We start from the raw sequence: 25,856 nt of genomic DNA, 5'->3' as shown, positions 1-25,856 counted from the left end.
AAGCGCATCTAGAGGACTCCAGAGGGCGCTCTGTTAGAACACAGCGGTAAAAACAAAGGATCAGAACTGAATCAGGCTTAAAATAGCTGATACTCGATCTATCAAAACTTGCGTGGGTCGGACTGAGACATGCCTACAACACTGTCCAAACTCTAGGCATTTCTGTATTAGGTATATTATACAGAATAAATATGGAAACACATAATACCAGTGCTCAGAATTTACATTTACAGCGTTTATCAGACGCTCTTCTCCAGAGTTCTTACAGAAGAGCTTCACTGTTTACTGAAGAAGAACCTCAGCTAGTTTAAATAGACTAAAATTCAGATCCTCTAATCTTAGACTCTACTAAACACAAGTCAATATGCAGACCATAATACTCTACTCTTCACCCAAGTCCTCTCAGAAGAGGAGGGTCTTCAGTCTGGGTTTGAGGACAGTGAGTGTTGGACTCTGCTGTTCGGACACCCAGGGGAAGTTCGTTCCACCACTTCGGTGCAGGACAGTAAAAAGTCTGGACGCTCGTCTTCCGTGGATCTTAAAGAATGGCGGTCGAGCCGAGCCGAACTTGAAGCTGGAAGTTTGATGTTCTGGTTGGAAGAACACTGGACTGATTATTAGCATCCTAGGCCTCATATACAGTACACACGTATACTGTATATTACAATACACCAGGGGTATACCGATACTCTCAGCCCTCGGTTTGATTGACGGTACTGGGTTTACAATTTGATTTGCATCGAGTGAAATTATGAAAAATGATGAGTGTGTTTATGTTGTTGCATAATCGACTAATTAAATTAGAGCTGGAACGCGGGAGGTGTGGTGCATGGCATGCCTGCTATGTTCAAACAATGCAACTGCATTTTAACACACACTCGGGACGCACATTATACTGTTTCAGTCGGCTCGTCACTGCAGTGCTCCATAGCTACATCGCTGGACGGGTGCAGGGTCATTTTGGTATCTGCCCAATATCATTCATTTTACTCCAATCTTCAATACACAGCATGCATTATTAATATCACATGTGTGATGTGTGTGTGTGTGTGTGTTTGGGAAATCTTTTTTTCATGCAGTCCTAACAGGAGTACAGTGCAGTCATCCAGCTGAGCCGCTACTATGACCCACTGATCAATGTCCACCGTGGCAATAAGTAGCCTATGATTGCCAGCCCCGGAGACAGAGCGGCGTCTCGAGTGGTGTCATGGTTGGGAATCCACATGAATGAGCAGCTATTTGGCTCTAATAGGATATCAGTAAGGATGATTCAACCACTGCAGGCCTGCGGTACTTACAATTAATTCCCCTTCATGTTGTGGATTAACAAGAAATGGAGTGTTACGGTTACGCACCGCGCTGTGTGTGCTTTCATACACACCCTTCCATTTCATACATAATAATAGATGCAAAAAAAAAGGTGCTTTCCTTGAGAATTATTTAGGCTATTTTTACTGGGGCTTTCTGACAGACTGGAGGCTTTGAAAGATAGAACAAGACACAGACCCGGAGCGCTGATTACCTGAGCCCTGAGCGACAGGGTCATTTACATTAGTCCTAATTCTCTTTAACTGTAAATACAGCAGATTATTACAGGGCATTAATACGCTATTAGGCTCTGCCGGGCTGTGCGACAAACTGAGTCTCCAGCAGAGGGAGCACTATAAGGCTGTTGGAAGGCAAGCTGCTCTGGGGTGTACGTATGCACCGGCGCATTACATTTGATGTTTCTCGATGTTTCTATTAATATCTTTGAGATAACACAGCACAGAAATACGGTTCACACAGTTCCTGAACCCGCAGACTCCGCCCTTCCCGCTGCATCTCACTGCCGACTGTGTGTGATCCACTTCTGGAGTTAACAGGCTATGAAGACGGGTCCGGATACTCTGCTCTGCTTTGTCGTGTCTAACTGCTGGATTTGTATGTAAAGGAATCTCTACATCTCTAAATGTATTAAATCTGGCTTTGATTTTTCAGGTTTAGGGAGGGATTATCTCTTCACTCAGAACTCTAGGTCACATGGGGTCTCATTACAGAGAGAGCTGAGACTGTTCTGAACATTGTGATATAAAACAGGTGAGTAGCAACTTCTATGCAAGTAAATTAAAAGACAAATTTAATAAGATATAAACAAACAGAAAAAAAATTAGCTTCAATCATATCTATATATATGCAGAAAGGTGGGTGCTGTGCATTGTGTGTTCTCAGGAATCGTCTTATTTGGTCAGTGTATCAATCGGTCACCTCATTTTTTAGGTTATTTGTTATTTTTGACCTGGCTATTAATTCATTAATTTTTAATAATTTGTATATTTATTTTTTCTATTTTTTCCCCAAATTTTTTCCCAATGCTCCAGACACTAGGAGGGTAAGGACTTAAAATGTGTTATTAGGAGATACTGACACCTGTCTCTCGGGCATGTGGTATAATAATAATTGGACAAAAGTATTGGGACACCTGCTCATCCATTGTTTGTTCTGAAATCAAGGCTATTACAAAAATTCTGCTTTTCTTGGAATAACTGTCTCAACTTTCCAGAGAAGAAGACTTTCTACTAGATTCTGGAGAAGCATTGCTGTGAGGATTTGATTGATTGCATTCAGTTCAGAATGTTGGATGATCTCCACCCCACATCATCATCCCCAACTCATCCTATTCAAAAGTACTGGATGGAGCTCCATGGCACGTGTGCCTCTCAGAACTAAGTGTGGTCCGAGGTGATGCTAGATGCCAGTGGTGGGAATGTCAGTTACATCACACTGCTGTTTCTTTATTTACGGTAATAGGTGGGCCTATTTATGGGCACCGGGGGCCCACAGGATCCTAGTCTCGCCACTGTCCCCAACAATGACATTTACAGAAAGCTTGAGAGAAAGTTTGTGATGTACATCTCTGTTCAGAGCTCTCGGCTGTTGAGGTAAAAAGCATTCCACAGAACTTTAGCTTACGCTACCCTGGCCTACGCTACCCTGGCCGACGCTACCCTGGCCTACGCTACCCTGGCCTACGCTACCCTGGCCTACGCTACCCTGGCCGACGCGACTGTACGGTTCCTCTGAAATTCTCCCTCTTAGTGTGATCTCACTCCGCATTTGAATAAACAGAACTTCACCACATTTCAGGTTAACAATGCAGGAATCCAATCTTCAAAGGCCTGCTGAGGACCTGGTGCTGCAGGGGCACGCTCTACAAATGTGTGTGTGTGTGTGTGTGTGTCAGTGTGTGTAGCATGCATAAGTGTTGAGGTCTCTGCGCACTGCTCTTACTCTGTGGTTGCGCTGTGGTTTCACGTTCTCATCGCTCTCTGCTTCAGGTAGGCTGTACTCTCTTCCTGCTGAGCGAGCCACTAGTGCCTTCTCCATATCGCAGTCAGAAGAGCCCGGGCGCACAGCAGCGGCACAGCAGGGCCTTCAAACCCCACAGGCATCCCAGGTGACCTCAGGCTGGGTTTAGCTGGGACTATGGTTAAGCTTGCTTAGTCAACAGTGTTGGGCTTCAAGGTGAAGTCATACCGAGAAGAACTCTGCGAACTTTGGTTCATCCAGACTTTGTAGAAGGAATGGGTTGATCAAATATGCTAATTAGGGGTGTAAGAGTACATGTATTCGTGCCAAACTGCTATGGTACAGGGGTCACAGTGGGGTGCATGCAGTTGCTATTAGGGTAAATACGGTAGTTTCCCAAGTGCATGGTAACTGCAGGCTGTTTTGCAAGGTATTGTGGGGACTGTACCGGTTTAGGAGTACTGCAATAATAACTGTAGTCTTGTTTGCCCCCCCCCCCCCCCCCTCGCCCCTCCTCCATGATTAAGCTTGCTCAGTCTTCCAGGTGAACTCTCCATCTCCGTCCCTCTTGTCATGTGACACTCTTACATTTCCAGTCCCACACACCAGATTCACTGCTAAAAATAAAGTTGCTAATGTTTTTTAAAGCTGTCATGTCACATAAAACGTCCTCTAACATAAAACCACTGGAACTCAACACGCTCGGGAGGACAACACTAAATGCTAATTCTGCTACGTCAGCTAACAGACGCCCATGCTGGCTAGCATGTCCCACGCTGAGTGATGGGGGAGAGGGAGGACCATCCTACCTACCCTCTCAGAGAGAGAGAGGACAGCTATGCTCTCTGGGACTCCCGATCACTGACGGATGACTGTGGCATCATTGAGTCTAATTAAATTTATCAACATTTTTTTTTAAACCACACTTTTATATTATGTTTGTAAACTGCACAGAAAGTTGATGGAAACGTAGCTCATAGATACAAACAGAGAAATACCTGAGGCGGGGGTGAAGAGGCCAGATTTCAGTTGCGGTTAAACAAATGAGCATTAGGCGAGGGGGTATGACGGAGGATGTGTTGGGTGTAGGCCATCCATGATAATTACATTATTGACCTATCATACAGTACAGGTTATTTTTGACTTGGCTATTAATTAATAATTTTTTTCATAATTTGTATATTTAAAAAAATATATATTTTCTCCCAATTCTGGTTCTGCCAATGAACCCACCTGTTTTTTAGCTCCCCCCAGCACTACCAATGCTCCAGACACTAGGAGGGTAAGGACTCAAAATGTGTTATTAGGAGATACTGACACCTGTCTCTCAGGCATGTTGTATAATAATAATTGGACAAAAGTATTGAGACACCTGCTCATCCATTGTTTCTTCTGAACTCAAGGGTATTAAAAGAGCTGATCCTGCTTTTGTTGGAGTAACTGTCTCTACTGTCCAGACTTTCTACTAGATTTTGGAGGAGGAGCATTGCTGTGAGGATTTGATTGATTGCATTCAGTTTAGAATGTAGGGTGATCTCCACCCCACATCATCATCCCCAACTCATCCCATCCAAAAGTACTGGATGGAGCTCCACCACCATCATTCCACAGCTAATAAAGCTAATACACGTAGCTAATAAAGATATAGACAGAGAAATACTTGAGGCGGGGGTGAGGAGGCCAGATTTCAGTTGTGGTTGTTGGGGAGGATGGGTGTAGGCCATTCATGATAATTACATTATTGACCTATCTTACAGTTTATGAACCTCAATGATTTTTTGCTGACCTTGATATTGGCCATCATGTATTTCGTAGCTAGGGGAGCCCGTGAACAAACCGGTGTCTAACGAGAGAGAGAGAAAGCGAGAGAGCGAGAGAAGGGCAATGACAGTGTTGTAATGGAAGGTAATCTACTTCAACCAATGTAATGCATTTAGAGCGAGACCCGAACAAGTGAATGACAATGAGGCCCAAAACCGGGTCCAACCCACATACCGTTACACTGTGTATTAGGCAGCAAGCGAGCAGTCAGTTCTTGAAAGTGATGAAGCAGCAATATGAGACACTTTGACAAGAACCAAACTGTGAGGTTCTAGACGATCTCCAGAACATCAGGCATCAGGTCTTGTGGGGTGTTCCTCCCGGTATGCAGTGGTCAGTACAAAAGTGCTGGAAGGATGAACCAGGATCATGGGCACTGGATCATTAAGACTCACTGATGCTCATGGAGGTCCACCTCACAGCTTACAGGACTTAAAGGATCTGCTGCTTATATTAGGTCTTGGTGTTCCAGATGCCACCGGACACCTTCCGAGGTCGTGTGGAGATCATTCCTCGAGGGGGGGCTACACAATATTAAGCAGGTGGTTGGTTTAAATGTTATGCAGCTGCTGTAGGAGCAGAACAGCACTCTGGGTTTCTGTCTTGGTTTTGACTCTTCAGATGAACATCCTGTACACACAACACCTCTGTCTCTAAACAATGTGAGGAAGTCCTGCGCTTCATGTTGTCAAAGGTGATAAACAACACGGCTGAAAACCACTTCACAACTTCACTGACTGAATCTTTTAGAAACTGACCAGCGTTTTGCTGTCGTGCAGAACTCACACACATCCTGCATCCACATGGGCACATGGGCCGACTCTGTGTGTGTTTGTTTGTCTGAGCCTTGTGAGAAAGATGGTGGGGCAGTGTGATCTTGCTGTTGGTCAGCATGGTCAGTATTAGTCACGGGTCAGTCGTGACCTCATTTGGTCATGAAGAGCCTTTTTTTCCAGCAGCTTAAAAAGCTGAAGCATATTCTGACTAAGCTCTCTCAGTCTCACCTTCACAAACACACTTGCATCTTCGAGAAGCAACAGAAGGAAACTCTGGGCCTAAAACAAACACTAACAGATCAAAACAATAACAATAAACAAATACCAACAAATAGCAAAAAAATACCAAGAAGTAGAAGCAAGTACCAACAAGCACCAATAAATAACAACAAATACTAACAGATCCCAACAACAAATACCAACAAATAGCAAAAAGTACCAAGAAATACAAGAAATAGTAGCAAATACTAACAGATCCCAGCAACAAATACCAACAAATATCAACATATACCAACAAACATCAACAGATAGAAATAGATACCAACAAACAGCAACAAATACCAGAAAATACCAAGAAATACTAGCAAATACTAACAGACACCAACAACAAACAAAAAACAACAAATAGCAAAAAATACCAAGAAATAGTAGCAAATACCAACAAATACCAATAAATACCAGCAAGTATCAACATATATCAAGTAACAGCAGCAAATACTAACAGATCCCAACAATAAACAAAAAACAACAAATAGCAAAAAATACCAAGACGTAGAAGCAAGTACCAACAAATACCAATAAATACCAGCAAATACTAACAGATCCCAACAACAAATACCAACAAATAGCAAAAAGTACCAAGAAATACAAGAAATAGTAGCAAATACTAACAGATCCCAGCAACAAATACCAACAAACATCAACAGATAGCAGCAGATACCAACAAACAGCAACAAATGCCAAAAAATACCAAGAAATACTAGCAAACACATGCAAATACAACAGACACCAACAAATTAACGAACACCTGCAAATACCAACAAAGACCAACAAATACCAAGAAATACTAGCAAATACCAATAAATACCAGCAAATATCAACAGGTATAAAAAAACAGCAGCAAATACTAACAGATCCCAACAACAAATACCAACAAATAGAAAAAAATACCAAGAAGTAGAAGCAAGTACCAACAAATACCAATAAATACCAGAAAATACTAACAGATCCCAACAAGAAATACCAACAGATATAAACATATACCAACAAACATCAACTGATAGCAGTAGATACCAGCAAATATCAACAGATACCAAGAAATACCAGCAAATACTAACAGATCCAAACAACAAATACCAACAAATAGCAGAAAATACGAGAAATAGTAGCAAATACTAACAAACACCAAAAGCTATCATGAAATGCTACCAACAACAAACAAACCTCAACTAATACCTAAACGAGAACCGACAAATCAAATGAACCAGAGAGAATGAAGAACAACATCCTAGAACAGAGCGAAGTCTTGGACAGTGTCGGGAAGAGGGAAAATTCTAGAACAGAGGAAACTATAAGAGAACATTTTAGAACACTGTCAATAAAGTAAAAATCCCAAAAACCTAACATTCTAGAACAGTGTAAACATAGAAACACTATCTAGAACAGTGGTTTGTTAGGTTATGGTGCTCTGGACTTGTTCTGAGATAGCAATGTTCTTCAACATCTAGAGTAAAGCCTTCTCCCGGGTAACCGTGGACAAACAGGTGGCCACAAACTTTTGGACAGGTAGTGTACCTATGCAGAGTGAGCAGAGGACATGCAGGACGACCCGGCAAGGAACATTCAAACGAAAACAGATAAGCAGGTGACGAGTCAAATTTGAGCAGGGTGAGAGAACTTATCTAGAGCACAGGGAACAGAAAGCGAAAGAGACGCAGACTTTATGTGACATTTATTCTCCCACTTTAGCCTGAAAAGAAAGTGATCAGACAGACGATCTGTGGTCCATCAACTTCTTACAGCAAAACACGCCCACCAGAAGAACGGCATCATCACAGTGGAGAACATGGGCTTGCCCACAAGCCTGATTTCCACGCCTTTCACTCACAGTCAGATCCTTCACCTCTCGTCCCTCACACTGTGACATAAGACTACTCTGATGGAGGCTTATAAAAGGCTTAATACTTAATGACTCTCTACTGGATTTAGGAGGAGCATTGTTGTGCAGATTTAATTGCATTCAGCAACAATAGCACTAGTGAGGTCAGGATGTTGGATGACACCCCTCTAGCCCACGCCTGGCATTAGGCGGCATGGAGCCAATAGATTCATATTCATGTTTATGTTTATCTGCTACAGAGAGTCCTATTCTATTGGCAGTACTTCTTCTCTACATGGACTAGACAATAAGTCTGCAACTTACAGAAGCTGAATGCATTTATTAGAAGGGGTGTCCACAAACATTAGGACATGCAGTGTATTTGTCAGTAGGTTACTACTACTGCTGTCCTTTTTATTCTGTTAGAACTGATTAGTAATGTAGTCTTTGATCTAAAAGACGAGAGACAAGGGAGAGCACTCCATGTAGTCACAGCAGCTCATCAAAAACAAGCCTTTGGAAAAGGAGTGAGGAGTGTGTTCTGTAAAGCGTCTAGACAGGTGAGGCTCCAGTCACCTGTAGACAGACACTTGAGGAAGATCAAAGCCGCTCCGCTCTTCACCAGCCCTGCCCAAGCATTCCCAGTGAGTAAACAGCCAGTGCCTACCTGAGACATGTCTCCATTGTTCAGGAAGTCTAGTTCAGGAAAAGAGGAACGGCTGAAAACATCCATGTGCATCTCAGAAGAACCGTTGGAGTAGATTTGCCTGGAAGGTGAAGCACAGACATTCATCTCAGACAAGAGCGTCTATTCGGACAGCAATAACAAAAGAGAAAGTAACAGTGGTGGAATGAATGGGAAGAGTGGAAATTCTCTATTTAACCATTCCACAGTCATCAACATAAACCATACTGATCGACGATAAAGCACACACACACACACACACACACACACACACACAGTAAATGAGTATTTAAATATACACTAATCAGTGTTGATAGTCAAAGTGAAGAATACTGATGATCGGGTTCCAGTGGCGGGTGGATCTATCAGGTACAAAGTGAACAGTCAGTTCTTGAAGGTGATTTGCCATGTTTTATATACTGTCCAATGTGTAATGACTATCCATATGTTTATCCACGTCTCACTGTCCATGTGTATAGAGAGTGTGTTTATGTGTGTGTAAATATTCAGTATTTCTGTTTGTGTAATATTCAGTATTTCTGTTTGTGTAAATATTCAGTATTTCTGTTTGTGTAAATATTCAGTATTTCTATTTGTGTAAATATTCAGTATTTCTATTTGTGTAAATCTGTATTCTGTATTTTTTGTACCACTGTGAGGGACGATGCACCCAAGTGTTATTACACCAGTGTAATGTGACTTGACAATAAAAGTGATTTGATTAAATTTATTTTTTTAATGAACTGAAAGTTAATAATGGTAAAACTGTGGTATACTGGAAGGTTTCTTAGCAGACCACGACCATGTGGAATCAAACACGTCAACAAAGTAGGTACGGACGTTAGGACGTTAGATTTGGGAGGAGGAGCTTTAGGGAGGTTCTTCCTCCCAAAATTACCTTTTTATTTTCAACCTCCACTTCCTTTAATAGCAGGACACACTGAACCATATTTATTACAGTTAAAACATTCTGACAACCCCTTTTTTCCACCGTGTATAACTCATTTTTAACAGTAATCCACTGTAAACAAAACATTTCTTGAATTTCTTGAAAGCCAAACAGCTACTGTAGTGTCTAATACAGTGAAATATATGGTCCAAAAAGTTTTTTACTGTAAATTTATAGATTCTTTTTACAGTATCTCACCATCATGAATAGATTTTAAAAACAAGTTTTATGCCAAATGTTTCTCAGATGCATCCTGGGCAGCTGGACTTCCCATAAGTATGAGGTATCAGGTAGCTCCTTCATCATTATTGTGTAATAACGCTCTGTGACCGTTTTCAGAGGCAGGTGAGAGATAGAGGAGGTGGAATTCCCCATAAATCCTGATTCTGTAAATAAAAAGACCTGGCATCGGTTTTAAAAAGTAGAACTCACTTATAATTCACACGTGTTGATACAGGAAAGGCTGTTACGTAAAGCCAGAGGCCGTCAACATTTTCATTCTGTGATCTGACTCGGTGACCAATCACAGAGCTTCTTTTAGAGTGGTAAGAACATTCAGATGCTCTGGCTGACGTATGTATTTTTACTAAATGACCAATCCCTTCACAGCTCACCACTCTATTCTCTTGTTTTACCATAACAACCTATGTATTCTCTACGCAGAGACGAAGTCAGACTGAGGCTTACAGCGTTCAGAAAATCAGGATTCTCATTCGACCAAATCTGCTGAGCAGGACTGAGGATTATTAAAACAAGCTCTTACCTTTAAACCAGTCTAAACCCAGACAGAGTCTCTCCTGCTGTGGCTCAGCACACCAGTCCCTGTCAGTGTGTGACGTACATGAATTCACCACCTATCGAGTCATAATCGCGTCATGTGACATTCACTTTCAGTTCTCTCTCTTTAGCCACTCCCGGTTGGGAAATCACCTCCGTGTATTTGAGGAAGTTTGAGCTTTAGTCCGGATCATCTACTGTTGTTTTTATCAGCGGCGCTTTTTAAACCGTCCATTAATAAACCAACCCGGCGAACGCTGAAACTCTACTACACAGAGCTCCTTACGATGAGTGATTTCACAACGTAAACCACTACAGTGGGCTTAGTTTCTCTGTGACCACACACACACACACACACACACACACACACACACACACACACACATTCAGGATGAGTAATCAATCTGTTATTAAGAAATACGTCTGAACTCTTGAAATGAAAACAAAAAGTATCTCAGCCACAGAATACACGTGCTCCAAGCAGCCAAAAAACCCAAACCCCAAAATACTCTCCAAAAGGTTTCAAAGGAATAAACACAATCACAGTTCATCCAACTACACTAACAGGCTTTTCACACAGTAAGACATGAGGCCGACTCTGCTCCGCCCCTCTCTGCCCATGTTGCTAGCCATCCGAGCAGATTTCCAGCCGAAACCAGAAACATACAGACATACACACACAACTAACTGAAAACTGTGATTTCATTGGCTGAGGACAGCACAATACCTGAATGGGATATATATATATATATATATATATATATATATAAATAATGCAGTAGACAATTTGACAAGAACCAGACTGTGATGTTCTAGACAATGACTGGGTCAGAACATCTCCAGCAGTGGTCAGTACCTACCAAAAGTGCTCCAAGGAAGGACGACTGGTGAACCAGCTTGCGACAGGGTCATGGGAACCCAAGACTCAGTGAGAAAATCATGTATAATATATGGACAAAGTATTGGGACACCTGTTCATTAATTGTTTCTTCTAAAAAAAAAAAAACATTCAGCGAGAAGAATGTCACCACTCCACCTCATCATCCTCAACTCCCCAAATCATCCCAATCAAAAGTACTGGATGGAGCTCCTCCTCCACCATCATTCCAGAGAACACAGTTCTTCCACTGCTCCACAGCTCCTCAATGCTGGGGGGCTTTATACCCCTATGGCTAGTTCTCTAGACACAGTGTTAAATTTAACTCTGAATTTAACTCTGAAATGAACACTGAACACCGGATGGCCCCACCCTCACATGCAGTGCAGCCCTGGAGAGGCATGTTGAATATCTACCCACTATAAATCCTGTGTGAAGGTGCAGGCTGTAGTGTGTGTTTTACACACCGTTTTCCACACAGTCCTAATTTATAAGATATGAGGAGTGAGTGATGATCTCAGGCTACAGAGAGGATGGGGTGGAGCTCTAAGGGTCAGGTTGTAGGAGGAGGTTTGGACTTGTTGAGCTCTTTACTTTACTTAAAGCTCCTGTTTGGAACATTTCTCCCATGTGCTCTTCATCTGTGAATGAAGAAATAGTACAGTACTAACGTTTTGTATTACATTGTATTTCCCCCCCAAAAATACACTAGACAAAAAGGAAAATGTCATTTAACTGCATAAATCTGTAAAATTATTAAAAACATGTTTCATTATAATGATTTTTACAGTGTGCGACCACATGTAACATGTCTTATATATGATATGTAGGTACAGTCTAAGGCTGATCCTAAGCTCTAACCTAAGTTACTGAGTACGTTTCTCTCACTTAGAAGAAACACACATTTTAGTTGATGCTGTTGGCTAGCTCTGTTTTTCTATGGCTTTGCTGTATACACAGGATATTTTTACTCTGAAAACTCAGCACACACACACACACACACACACACACACACACACACACACACACACACACACACACCTGTTTGCCTACTCCAGCAGTCTTCAAATAAAGTGCACATTAAGGCAGGCCTCAGTTAGAGCCTGTTCAGTGGCTGCAGGGCTGCTGGAGGCCGTACTGTAGCTGCGAGTGGAAAACCCCCTCTCCTGATCCGACAGTGCCACTGCAGCCTCTGGCTCACAGCAGCAGCTGCATTCCGTGAATACAATGCCTGCTCTGCTCTGTTGAGCTGTGCTCCGCTCTACGTGCCTCTGGAATGGTGGGTCTTTCCCGGAACGCCCGGCCCCTGGCCTGCGTAACCCCAGCCCCCTTCAGCTGCCTGAGCAAAGCAGCATGCTCTTATCTCTCATAGCCTTTATGACGGAGATAGAGAGGAAAAACAACCCTGAGCGCCCAGATCGCTGAGAAAAACACCAGGCGGCTTCCAGTGGGCTGAAAATTGTAGGCAGATAATATATAACCTAATGTTGCCTCGAGGATATTGTCAGTACTTGTACACCTACTGCATTCATATTGGCAGTTATTTATACTTTCATATTCTATTTATACTCTTATTTTATTTATATCTCTGTACATGCTATCTCTGCTGTCACTACGATTGCTGTCTTTTTACATATACATTATATATCCCTAATTATTCCCATCCAAAAGTACTGGATGGAGCTCCTCCACCATCATTCCAGAGAACACAGTTCTTCCACTGCTCCACAGCTCAATGCTGGGGGGCTTTATACTATACCCCTCTAGCCCACGCCTGGCCTCTGGCTGATCTGCTCCAGAGAGTGCTATTCTATTGGCAGTACTTCTCTACATGGACTAGACAAGCTGTATGTGTGCATTTGCACATCTGTGTCAGAAATGGGTGCAACTTAAAGTAGCCGGATGCCTTCTTTAGAAGGAGTGTCCATAATTACAGTATAGGTTATCTATCAACACTTTTATTTGTTATAATTAAGTTATAATTAATTCAAGAGGAAATTCATATTTGATGGTCATAATCTTAAAGGGTATCTTACTGATATTCCAGTAAGACTGTACAGTAATAGAAAACAAGCTGGAATCACATGGGTTAAAATAAGACCAAAGGTAGCATTACACAGCATTGTAAACATTAACCAGAAACTATTTCCAGAAAGGAACCTCACTGTTTATTTAGTATTATGTATGTTAAACTGTTCTTTAACTTTTTACAGGTTTCTGACCCCTAATCCTGTTATTCTACCCCCCTGTCTCTCAGCAGTGAGAGTTTTACAGTAGAAGCTCCAGATCTCCTCAGAACAGATAAAGCAGCTGAACATAAATCCAGTAAAATAGAGAAACAAGAGCTTCTCATTCTGAAGAAAGAAAGTAGTGAGATCTTGTCGGTGAGCTAGTCTGAAGAACAGAGCTCAGTTCCTCCAGGTTTCTCCTGGAAGTCCCCCAGTCCAGCCAGCACAGCGTGGAGGATGTGTTCAACTCCATCAGCAGCAGCAGCAGCAGCAGCAGCAGCAGCAGCAGCTCACCTGATTTACCATCATTAAGCCCTGATTTACCACCAAACCAGGTGTTGATCTGAGGAGAACTCTAAATAATACTAGACTCCATGAGAGAGGAGAACTTTGGAGATGTTCTAATGATGAACACAGTGATGGAGAACCACCACCACCTTCTGTAGGAGTGTTATTATTAGTGTTTATTCTGATATCAGTGATTTTCTGAGCAGGTCAGCAGCTCTGTACTCTGATATACAGGGGACTCACTGAAAATTGTGCACACTATGCACTTTGTATGCACTCAGATGTGTGGTCCAGTTTGACCCGTTTTATGTTAAAGTAAAGGTGTCACCAGTTCCCCAGTTTACTCAGTTCATGCTTTTTTATACCACTCCCCCCACCACTACCCCCCACCCCCTGTCTCATATACAGTAAAAACTGATTAGATTCTGAACACTGAGCGTTGTTTTTCCACCAGAGCACGTGGGCAGACAGGATGTAGCATTGAGAGTGACGCTAGCATCAGCCACAAATCGTTATTCATCCTAAAACTGAGACTGCAATTTTGCTCACTTGTACAAAGTAACCTTTACACACACATATCCACCCCGCCCACTCAGCCTGCGCCAATTGACTTCAGCCGATCGCCTCTTTGACTTCCATAAATATTCAGCAGTTTCCGCTGGACGAGGGTGAGTGTAAACAGATCACCAACCCAGCAGGTTCACTCCTGTCCTCAGTTCAACTCCAGCTGAGATAATGATTCGTTTGGTTAATGATCAGGAGATGCCATTACTTTCTAGGTGATTCAGGTTTTCAGAGATACACTATCTGTCCAAATATTTATGGACACCTGTTTTATTGAATGCATTTAGCTACTCTAAGTTGTATCCATTGCTGACACAGATGTGCAAATGCACACACACAGCTTGTCTAGTCCCTGTAGAGAAGAAGTACTGCCAATAGAATAGGACTCTCTGGAGCAGATCAACATCATGACCCTATTGGCTCCATGCTGCCTAATAATGCCAGGTGTGGGCTAGAGGGGTATAAAGCCCCCCAGCATTGAGGAGCTGTGGAGCAGTGGAAGAACTGTGTTCTCTGGAATGATGGTGGAGGAGCTCCATCCAGTACTTTTGGATGGGAGGAGTTGGGGAGTTCGGGATGATGAGGTGGGGTGGTGATCAATCATCCAACATCCTGACCTCACTAACGCTCCTGTTGCTAAATGCAAGCAAATTCTCACAACAATGCTCTTCCAAAATCTAGTCCCAATACTTTTGTCCATATGGTGTAAATTATGATTAGTCGATTAAAAATGATTAACCCCTTAAAATCCCAGACTTACATCTTCTTCAGGATTACCCCTCATTAACTGAATTAATAGAATACAAACCACAGATCTATTCTCAATGTATGAAAGTATGTAATTAAAGGCCTCTTAGGGGGTGTAACTTTACCCTGGTGATTCATTAATGACTAGTCGGCACAGTGGATGATGATAATGCATATTTTAAATTCTCCTAATAGTCTCTCTTATATGGATAAACTGGATATGCCTTTCAATGCATTATTTCCTCATAGCGTTTTGTAAATCATCGCTCTCACACAAGAATCTCAGAACTCCAGATCAGCAGCTTTACAGGAGAAAACCTTCCTTCATTCTAATTCTGATTCAGTATAAAATAACAACAATAAACAACAATAAATAACAAAAAAAATACTGTATTTTTTAACATTGCAATTAATATATATCCCTAATATAAGTTCAATACCAATGAGATCCTACCCTCCATCCTACCATCCACACGCACCTTATAGCCATCATTGAGTATCAAGGAGGTGGGCAGTGACATTTTTCTTGCTTATAATTAGGTAATTGCATGTTTATAGTTCAGAAATTGCTTCTGGTTCCAATATTTCCCACTAAAGTTCACCATATGAAGTCCAGCTCAGGGCTGGGCTACATGTTATTACAGGGTTTCATGAACCCGAGGTATGTACAAGGTCAAAATCATTTACGCCCTCATTTATGGTTCACCAGAGAAGGCAGGACAGCTTTATCTGCTCGACAAGCATGACCACGGTTTACCACGGTGGCCTGAGCTGCTACAGAACGTTTGGCAGACTTTCACTTAGAGCGGCCATGAATTACACAGACAGAAAGCAGAGACTCCCAATGATTCCTTCTGTGCATCGTACAACATGTTCCACAGTCGCGGCGATTCACAACACTGTCACAACGACTATCAATCGGTTCAAGCCCATTCAGTTATTCCAACACTACAAAACACAGTACGATTCCAGAGGAGCTGGGAAACCTCAGCGTAATGCAAACCTGCTTTTACTACCATTCATTTAGCGGAGATAGTCAGGCCCACAGGTAATGTGTGTTAATGTGTCAATGCTTCATGGAAGCTTCGCCACCAGTTTCTGATTAAAATGAAAGTGGGTTAACCATCCCCTCCCCTTCAGCAATGCAAAGCAGCTCAATGTTCATTGGTCTCAGAGAGCGAGAGCGGTATCGCTTTCAGTCACTCGTTTCTTTGCACATGGTTTGCACATTTATTATTATTATTATTTTTTTTAATGGTATTTTAGAATATATTTTCAACATATCATTGTCAATTTTATATACAAAAAAATTGCAAAAGTTTTTTTTTAAATAAGGGACATATATTTTAACCATTTATCAACACATTTAAATATGTATGTAGAATGTACATGTGTAGTATAATTAAAAAACTGAAAAATCTGAGAACAACTGCAAAAACTGAGATCAAGATTTTTGAAAGTACAATAATTTCTATTCATGTATGTTTACAAAATATTTGGCCATATATGTATTTATCTACCAATTTTTAATATATATTATTATAGATTGTTTTTCTTTTGTTTTTTTTAGATTTTTATTTAAGCAGTTAACCTATCAGTTGCATGCTGGCCCCTTAGGCCCACACTTGAGTTTTTCACTCCGATTGTAACATCTGCGTCATAATTAACATCAGTTTTATAGGCCCTAAAATATAACCCTGAGGGATTCCGCAAGATATGCCAAACCAAATAGTTGCCAAATAATTAAGAATAGTTTCTGCATTAGGATTAAGAACTGAACATTAAATATAAATAGAGAGGGAGTGCCAGTCCGTTCAGCATGGCGATGGGGATGCTGACACCAGCCCTAAGTTTATATGAAGTCTGACAGTACTTACTGGCTCCCAGGTTGCACAGGCCAGCAAAGGTTGTAAGCTTGCTGTGTGAAACTCCATGGCGTGCAGAAATGCATCGGGTTCTGAAAGAGAACAGATGCGTTTCAGAAGAAAGGAAGTGAGACAGAAGGCAAAAAGTACATAAATGTGTTGCTGATGGGTTGAAATCTCAATAGGTAGCACACATTTTGACCTGCTCCACCTAAACGACTGCTGAACGAGCGCAGAAACCTGACCGCTGTTATGTTACGTGCTAGTGTGAAAACCTCACTGTACAGCAAAATAACTCAAATATCAACTATTTATCCTTCCCACAGAAGGAAAGTCCTGCTGATGACGGCATGGTATTTCGAATGGGTTACATCCGCTTATCAGGAACTGTGTCTGCCATCTGTCAGAATGACTGTGACACCACAACAACGTCATGTCGTCACCCACATGCATCAGCAGCATTGTTTCTGCGCCTGTTTCTTTTTTCAACCAGTCTTGATTTTAGTGATAGAAGCATGTAAGGTTTACTGTTTTGGTAAATTCTGAGTATCTTAGAAACCACCGGAGAACAGAAGTTGAAAATAATAATAAATACCAAAGCCTTTACTGAAAGTTTCCCTTTACATTGTTGTCATGCAATTATTTCCAGGACTGTGTGTGCTGTTACGAAGATTATGGATTCAGCCGTCTACTCAGCCAAACTCAGCCAAACTCAGCTTCACAATATTGTAACACAGCAAAATGTCAGATTTCTGGAAGGGGCCCAAACCTCTTGGAATAAGTGATTGTGCAATCAGTTTGAACTTCCCTTATGGCATATGGCCAGACACTGATGTTGCAACCCTTCTTCTAAAACCGAAAACACACATGAAAACAACACGCTACCTCCATAGCAGACGAGGCCAGGCCGAAGATTCCAGTATCCAGCTGTGGTCCCTCTGGATGTGGATAGTTCTGCCCATCCATGGCAGATGAAGCAGAGAGGGAAGGCATCAGGTCAGAGTCTGAAACATGATGGCTGACCATGTGAGAAACGCAGTGCAGATCTCAGTGTCTCAAACTCGACATGCCCTGAAACACACAAACATGAAACCCAAAGGTCAGGAATGAAAGGAATCAGCGAGCAGGAAAGCAGCGCTGTTTTCAACCATGTTGGGGTACATGACTTATATGAGGTTTTGCTACTGTGGACCACAGCCAGGTACCCCCTGTAGTTGTGGTGAGTGATGGGAGTAAAGGAGGAGATGGGGAGGAGGTGGGCGCAAAGTTTGTTTGACATGTGGTTGGACTGGAAGCGGAGTGTATAAAGGGTGGAGAGGAGGAGTTTGGGGCGAGATCCTTAAAATTAAGTTATGGCATAACTCCACATACTGAGATACATGACTTCAGCAAACTGGGTTTGGGATAAAATATGGATAAGGGTATCTGACACGGCAAAACTGCAACAATAACCCAAACAAAACAAAAAATGAAACTTTATTAATGAATTAATGAAATATTTATTAATGAATTTTAATTTTTTAATTAAAATAAAGGGGTGCACAACTAGATTCCTAGAAGTCCTCAAAACTAGAAGATCTCTTACATTTTTGATTGATTTTAATGCAGGTCTATATTTAATTTCATGTTATTTTAACAGGCAATAGAATTTTGAACAGAACTGCTGAAACATAATTTTTGTTCATTAAACAGTAAATAATGTTATTTATTAGGGCTGGGTGAAAACAATTTTATCTACCAACGATTATATCAAAATAATTATAATAATATTCCAGATATATGATTACTGTGATTCAATGATGCTGTTAGTTTGTCTTGTGCTGGAAATCCAGTGCACCCCATTATATATTATTTACTATTTATTCATCTTTTCATTTTCTTTAGTAATAAATTAGTTTATACTTAAAGGTCAATCACTGTAAAAAAAACTTTTAAACGTTTAATAAATGCATGATGGTTCCGAAGTGAATCAGCAATTATATTAAAGAATGAAAAATGATCTACAAATCTTAATTTTGCCATAATTAAGAAGTCCTATTATTTAGTTAGAGACTTTGTCAAGCAGACAGTAGAGAATGTGTGTGTGTGTGTGTATCAACTCAAAACCATGGCCATGAGTAAGTTTGGCTGTTAAAATAAAATATATGAATATAATATATACATGTACATATAATAATGATCAGGGCATCTCTGATCCATTTAATATGATATATGTAGATGATCAAAGTTCTTACAGTACTTTACTGTTCCACTGCCAACCCTCACAGTCGTAAGCTGAGGTTATGCTCTTCACCACTAAAAGTATCACTGACAGATTTCAGAGCATCATGAGAGCAGCAACACTTCAGCATGCGAGCCATCGAGGAAAACATCTGACTTCTCGCTGACTAAATCCTGTATTACTCCACCGTGGTGTACAGTAAATGAGAGTAGGTGGAAAGAAACGGGGTAGTGGGGGGGGGGGGGGGGGGGGGGGGGCAGTAAAGAAAGTGACTTCCAAAAAGTTCCACCTACTTACAGAGGCTCATCAATACAAAAATCACACAGACGTTCATGTATAAATATGTATTTGTATTTGATATGTACACCTGCTCCTTCACTGTTCTGAAATTAAGGCTATTAAAAGAGCTGATTCTGCTTCTGTTGGAGTAACTGTCTCTACTGTCCAGAGAAGAAGACTTTCTACTTGATTCTGGAGGAGCATTGCTGTGAGGATTTGATTGCAGTCAACGACATGAGTGTAAGTGAGGTCAGAGTGTTTGATGATGATCATCATCCCCAACTCATCCTATTCAAAAGTACTGGATGGAGCTCCACCACCACCATCATTCAGAGAACACAGCTCCTCCACTGCTGCACAGCTCCTCAATGCTGGGGGGCTTTATACCCCTCTAGCCCACGCCTGGCATTATTAGGCAGCATGGAGCCAATAGGGTCATGATGTTGATCTGCTCCAGAGGGTCCTATTCTATTGGCAGTACTTCTTCTCTACAGGGACTAGACAAACTGTGTGTGCATTTGCATGTCTGTGTGGGTGTGAATTAAAGTAGCTGAATGCGTTCATTAAAAGGGGTGTCCACAAACATTTGGACATGTAGTTATGTAGCTATATACATCACCGTACTGATATTTTTGAACACATCTCTCACTCAGGGTAACAGAGAAAGAGAAAGAAGGTGAAGGAGAACCTGTTAAAAAGCACAAAACCACAAGCTTCAGAAGAAGGCTTCTTTGTTAAGACAGACCCAGGTTTGCTCTGTCACGCTGACATGTGACCACTCCTACACACCGAAGCCGTGCGAGACGAGACCTGGGCATAACCGTATCCAACGCTCACAAAGCCTCAGTGATGAACCGCACAGTGGTTTCAGACGAACTCCGCTGACTCTGCTGAGAATCAGACTCATGTGATCCTGAATATTACAGTTTAGGAGTTTGGGGATTGTGTGAGGGCCTTTTAGGTCTTCTGATAGGGAACGCAGACAGAACTGCAGGAATCAGTGGTTAGTTTGCCACAAACTGGGAATTTGGAATTTGGAATTTCAACATGATCAAAAAACTCCAGATATACAACAGAAACCTGGCGGAGGAACAACACACCTAAAGAGGCCTCAGTGTTTACAGTGTGTGTATATACCCTCCTATACTAGGAGTAAACTTCAGAACCATGAGGATTTCAATCCAACTGCATCATATTAAAAGTCTACACTTACCAACACAAACCAACACTGATGATCCAGTTCCAGTATCTCCTGTCAAGAGCTGGATCTACATATTAGTCAGCGAGTGAACGGTCAGTTCTTGAAGATGATGAAGGTAATGAATCAGGAAAAAATGGACAAGTATAAGAATCTGAGACACTTTGACAAGAACCAGACTGTGATGTTCTAGATAATGACTGGGTCAGAACATCACCAGAACATCAGCAAGCAGGTCTTGTGGGGTGTTCCTGGTGTGCAGTGGTCAGTTCCAAAAGAAACCAAAAGTGCTTCAGTGACAGGGTTTTGGGCACCCAGGGCTTACTGGTGCTCATGGAGGTCCCACCTCACAACGTCCAGGACTTAAAGGATCTGCTGCTAACATTAGTCTTGGTGCTTCAGATACCACAGCAGGATGCCTCCAGAGGTCTTGTGGAGTCCACATTTCGACAGGTCAGATGTAGCACAAGGGGTGCTTACACAATATTAGCCAGGTGATTTTAATGTTCCGATCAGTGAAAATGTAAAAATAATACATACAAGAATACATCAGTGTATAATACTGATATATAATATTCTGATATATCAATATTTGATACAGTATCAAACATATTGCTCAGTACAATAACTGTGGGCCACATTCAGTTCCCTAAATTCAACCCAATCAAAAATCAAAGGCAGCTGGATTCATTTTAAAATAACAAACACTTTTATAAAAGGCTGGGGAACAAAAGCAGGGGCGCCTTGCTGGTTCTGGTGCAGCCTGGAGTTAAGAGTTTTACTCAGAACTAACTGAGAGCAGAGTCAGAGGAAGGACGTTGCTGAACCAGTCATAGCAGCTTCCTGAAGAAGCCAAACCACTCCCTGACCTGCCTTCATAAACCTGAACACAAAACCACAAAACTGACATTGGGCTGGTAAAGGACTTCAGTCGGCTGCTCCAAACATGAGCCACCTGGCTGGATCCATCCCCTTCTGAACTACCAGATGCTGCAGCAGCTCAAGCACCACAGCAATCAGGTTCTCCTCTTTAGCAGAGCCATCCTGCAGGACAATCAATAGGTTACCGATCATTACTGGCCCTCAGAATGACCTCTTCCTGGAAAGCCTCTTCATCCTTACTGGAAAACCAACTAAGTAATACGGTCAGATCCAGAGTGATGGTCATTCCAGAGGAGGATTAACGAAACAGCTGTATGGAACAAGCTGAGTTTTATATTAAAAGCAAACCAGGGCCAGATTTTAGTAACTTCCCATCCTCCCCCGCAAACCTCTGATGACCTTTACAATTTTACACAAATGAATGAACACAGAAATTTACAATAAGACCAGTTCAGACATCTCCACTGCACAGCCTCACCACAATCCCTCAATGAAAACAGGGCTGCTGGATAGTTTATCAAAATTAAATTCAATGCATTTTAATAACGTCTACAATAAAATGACCACGGTCCTAAATTCTATGAAGCCAAAGGAGTTGCACCACTTCAGAAACACAACAGGTTCATGTTCATCCACTCCAGAGAGCCCTTTTCTATTGGTGCAACTCTAAGCAGCTGAACGCATTCATTAGAAGGGGTGTCCACAAACATTTGGACTTTTAGCGCATAAGGTATCTGATGGCTCTAGGGTGATTTTTTTGGGGGGAAATCTTCCACAGACCAGTTTTGTGGCTGCTTACTAATGAATCATGCAAAATCATAACATGCCCTTATATCAAATAAATGATGCTGGTTCAGCAGCAAAACAAGCCCCTTTTGGGTCGGGGAGTTCCAATGACCACAAAGGAAAAAAAATAATATCCTGGTGTTTTCAATCAGTTACTTAACGTGCTTGCATGCGCCCGGGGAGACGAATGCTTTGCAGCTGGCGAAGTTCATTCCAGGACAAGAGTCCCTCTGACTCCCATTAATCTTTCGATTACCTTACAGGCTGCAGTAGGTGGCTCAGGCTTTCCTGGGTGGCCTAGCACTGAGGCTCTAAAGCAAAGGGGGATTATTCCACGACCTGAGCTCGGGTGACTCCTGCCTCGATTGGCTTGCGGCTCCCGTTTCACGTGGCTTCTCGTCTGATCCTCTTGTCTGATCTGTTGCCATTTAACACCTTCAGCGTTCAAAGGCAACAACAGCGTGAGTTCCTGAGAACCCCCCCCCCCCCCCGAATCCCCCCCGTCTTGATGCTTACATGCGGTTTATGAAAAGGAAGGATTTCTGCACTTTGAGACTTTGAGTCTTAAAAGTTCAAGCTTGATCTCGTCCTCAAATTAGAGCTTAGTACGGGTTTCCCCTCCCTTTTGTTTCACTGACTTTCCACTCTACTCATGTTCTGATGTGTCACAATGAGTGTGGGCAGACCACTGGAGCACATGGAAGTCATCCAGGGAGTGTGACTCTGGTAATCTCCTCTGTCACGGCTCAGAGCTCACGAGGACAGCCTGCCGTGGCGAGGGGAAAACTGCAGTCTGCAGTCTTTTATGAGCGGAGAAAGCAGGATGCAGCGCTCAGCCAAAGAACTACACCAACCAGGATGCCTGAGCCTCCCAATAAAGACAGTTCTGAGAAATCATTTTCATCGAGCTTTATTTGAGGCCAAATTTGCATCTGTCCTTTCCATGACATTCAGCCCTGTTGGGAAGTTGGGCATCACTTTGCTGTGCTATTCAAATGAACTGGCCTGAACAGGATCTTATAGGTTGGTGTTTCTGAAAAGCAACGTTACTTGTCATCATTAAATGCAGCTAACCTCAACTGAAATCAGTCACGGCAGTCTCTGGACTTAAATAATCTAATTATAATTACCACTCTGTACTGTATGGGTCAGGGTTTCCCAGAATTCATAGTGGCTTTGTTTATTTTTATTTATTAGTTAGTATATTTACTTTTCACAATAAACTACAGCTAATGTCAAATACGTTTGTTACTGCACTTCAAAATATATCCAGTATGGCTGCAATATGTTCCTAGTGAATGCTGGCGATGGTGCAAATGAACTGAAATCAGTGGTTCAGTGGCTTTTAAATCTAAATCTAAATGTCTGCGCTACACTAACGTACTGTAGTTCAGTCCAACTCTGTCATTTTTAACTTCAGCAAGTTTTTTTAGTTATTTGAATTATTATTATTAATGATAATTAGAGCATATTTAATCTTGTTACAGAGGTAGGTCAACGAAGTGTCATTAGTGTATTGGTACAGATGGCGTAGTCCTGTTGGTATAGAACCAAGTATTCTTGGTATTGGATTAGTAAAGGTTTTATTAAGGTAATAAAAATACACAACTTTCCCATCCAGACAGGGATTAAAATACTGCAGGATGAGAAAGTTTAGTACCTGAATGTGTGAGCAAAGGTGGTCACATGATTCTAGGCGGTGGCTCTTATTTCAGTTTGGGGTGATAAAAAGTTACAATAAAAATCTTTAATTTAATTTAATTTCCGTGATACAATTCAAAAAGAGCTCATTATCTAGTTAGGGATCCTGGACAGAAGCTTCAGTTCAGTGACAAACAGCAGGTAATTCAGTGACACAGATGAAGCCAATCCAGATCACAGAGGAAATCACCTCAGGACCTCATCTTCATGTAATCCCGTCCAGACCAGGCTCAGCTGAACGTACAGGCTGCTGCGCTTCATCCCTCTGTGCTGAGAGAATCCAGTGAGCTTCTGAAGGAACGTGACGTTTCTGACAGATGACGTCACCTGATCTCGGTGAGCCTTTAGTTACAGAACGTGTGAGAATTTCAAAGCTCCTCAGTAGGAGTGGATGGGGTTTCACACGGCTCGATGAAAGACAACCAGCACTTAAGAGGCTGATAACATCACTGCGCTTACGAGTCGTGTGTACGTCGTTTTGAGACAACCAAATGACTGTTAGCTCGTAAACGCTCTGAGAACTTAGTCAGAGATTAAAATTTCACGAGGGGAATAACTTACTTCACAGGCGAACACACAGGCGAGCAGCACCATTCAAAATATTGCAAAATTAATGAGGGTTTTTAAACACGACCCGTTTCAATCAGTGGAAATGAGACACAGAAACAGTTATCAGTCCGCTGGGCAACAAAGGAGCATTCAACAGAGCATTCACTCATAACGTGCCATAAACGCTGTCCTGGGATGTTGTGTAATGAAGGAACCATAAATCCTGGAATTCTATCAGATTACTCTGCTGCCCCAAATAAATACAGAAGCCCAGTGTGATCATATTTAACCTCGACTCCAAAAGAAATTGAAGCAGCGTGACCCAGACCTGAGAGACCCTGTGGTGAAGTTCTGGATGACCTTCCTCATCATCTCTACACTGCAAGCCCAGCCAGTATCTGTACTTCAATAATCAAATTATAATGACTTCATTAGTCACAGTTGGTTCTCGCTTATGAGCTTCTATTTTTTTTGTATAATATTTTCATGTTATAAACATACACAGACCAGCCATAACATTAAAACCACTGACAGCTGAAGTGAACAGCACTGATGATCAGGGTCCAGTGGTTCCTGTCTAGAGGTGGATCTACATATTAGGCAGTGAGTGAACAGTCAGTTCTTGAAGGTGATGAAGGTGACAATGCAGGAAAACATGAACAAGCGTAACAATCTGAAGAACCAAACTGTGATAAATAGATTGATGTATAGATACTGTTGCATAAAAATCTTGTATCTCCAATTTTGTAATTTCACACTTTCTCTCTAATATGAATCTGCAGCTGTTCTTTATACTGTATCAGAATTTCATGAATGGACCAATAGAAATGCTCCAAAACGAGTTACGAATAAAAAAATCTTTTTAACATTGACTTCCATTGTAAGTTAAGAAGGTTCTTTCCTCCTCCTGTAAAGTTGACATATGTATATATACACAAACACATATATATATATATATATATATATATATATATATATATATATATATATATATATATATATATATATATGTATGGGCCATGCAATACTTGTTTTCAACAATATTTTCGATACAACAACAATAAGAAGTGTCTCAGATTTGGAACAGATAAATAAAGATTCACTAATAGAACATTTTTAAAGTCTGCCGCACCACCCTTTAACAAACTAAACCCTCCAATCACAAACTGGAAATATTGCCTTAAACTTCAATTTAAATTATCTCTTTTTTTACTGCATTACACCTTCAGTAGGATATAAATAAGTGTAGATGTGATTCTGATTATGATCATTTTGTT

The 25,856-nt window shown here is 41.5% G+C and overlaps 1 protein-coding gene across 3 annotated transcripts in view; it reads right to left on the bottom strand.

Moving 5' to 3' along the window:
* The window catches only part of sbno2b (strawberry notch homolog 2b), a 71,420-nt gene that overhangs the window by 32,517 nt on the left and 13,047 nt on the right, over nt 1-25,856 (bottom strand). For 2 of the 3 annotated variants that reach the window (XM_072660550.1, XM_072660551.1), the window contains exons 2-4: nt 17,849-18,034; nt 16,976-17,055; nt 8,651-8,750 (exon numbers count right to left, since the gene is read on the bottom strand). In XM_072660550.1, the coding sequence (XP_072516651.1) occupies nt 8,651-8,750; nt 16,976-17,055; nt 17,849-17,989 (321 nt within the window). In that variant the 5' untranslated portion in view covers nt 17,990-18,034. Of the gene's footprint in view, nt 1-8,650; nt 8,751-10,380; nt 10,441-16,975; nt 17,056-17,848; nt 18,035-25,856 lie in introns of those variants that run through there. The other variant, XM_072660552.1, reaches the window with a different exon arrangement.

This window comes from Salminus brasiliensis, chromosome 17, assembly GCF_030463535.1.
Source record: "Salminus brasiliensis chromosome 17, fSalBra1.hap2, whole genome shotgun sequence".
Lineage (NCBI taxonomy): Eukaryota > Metazoa > Chordata > Actinopteri > Characiformes > Bryconidae > Salminus > Salminus brasiliensis.
Note: the sequence above shows the minus strand (reverse complement) of the source record. Positions and strands in the feature narration are given on the sequence as shown.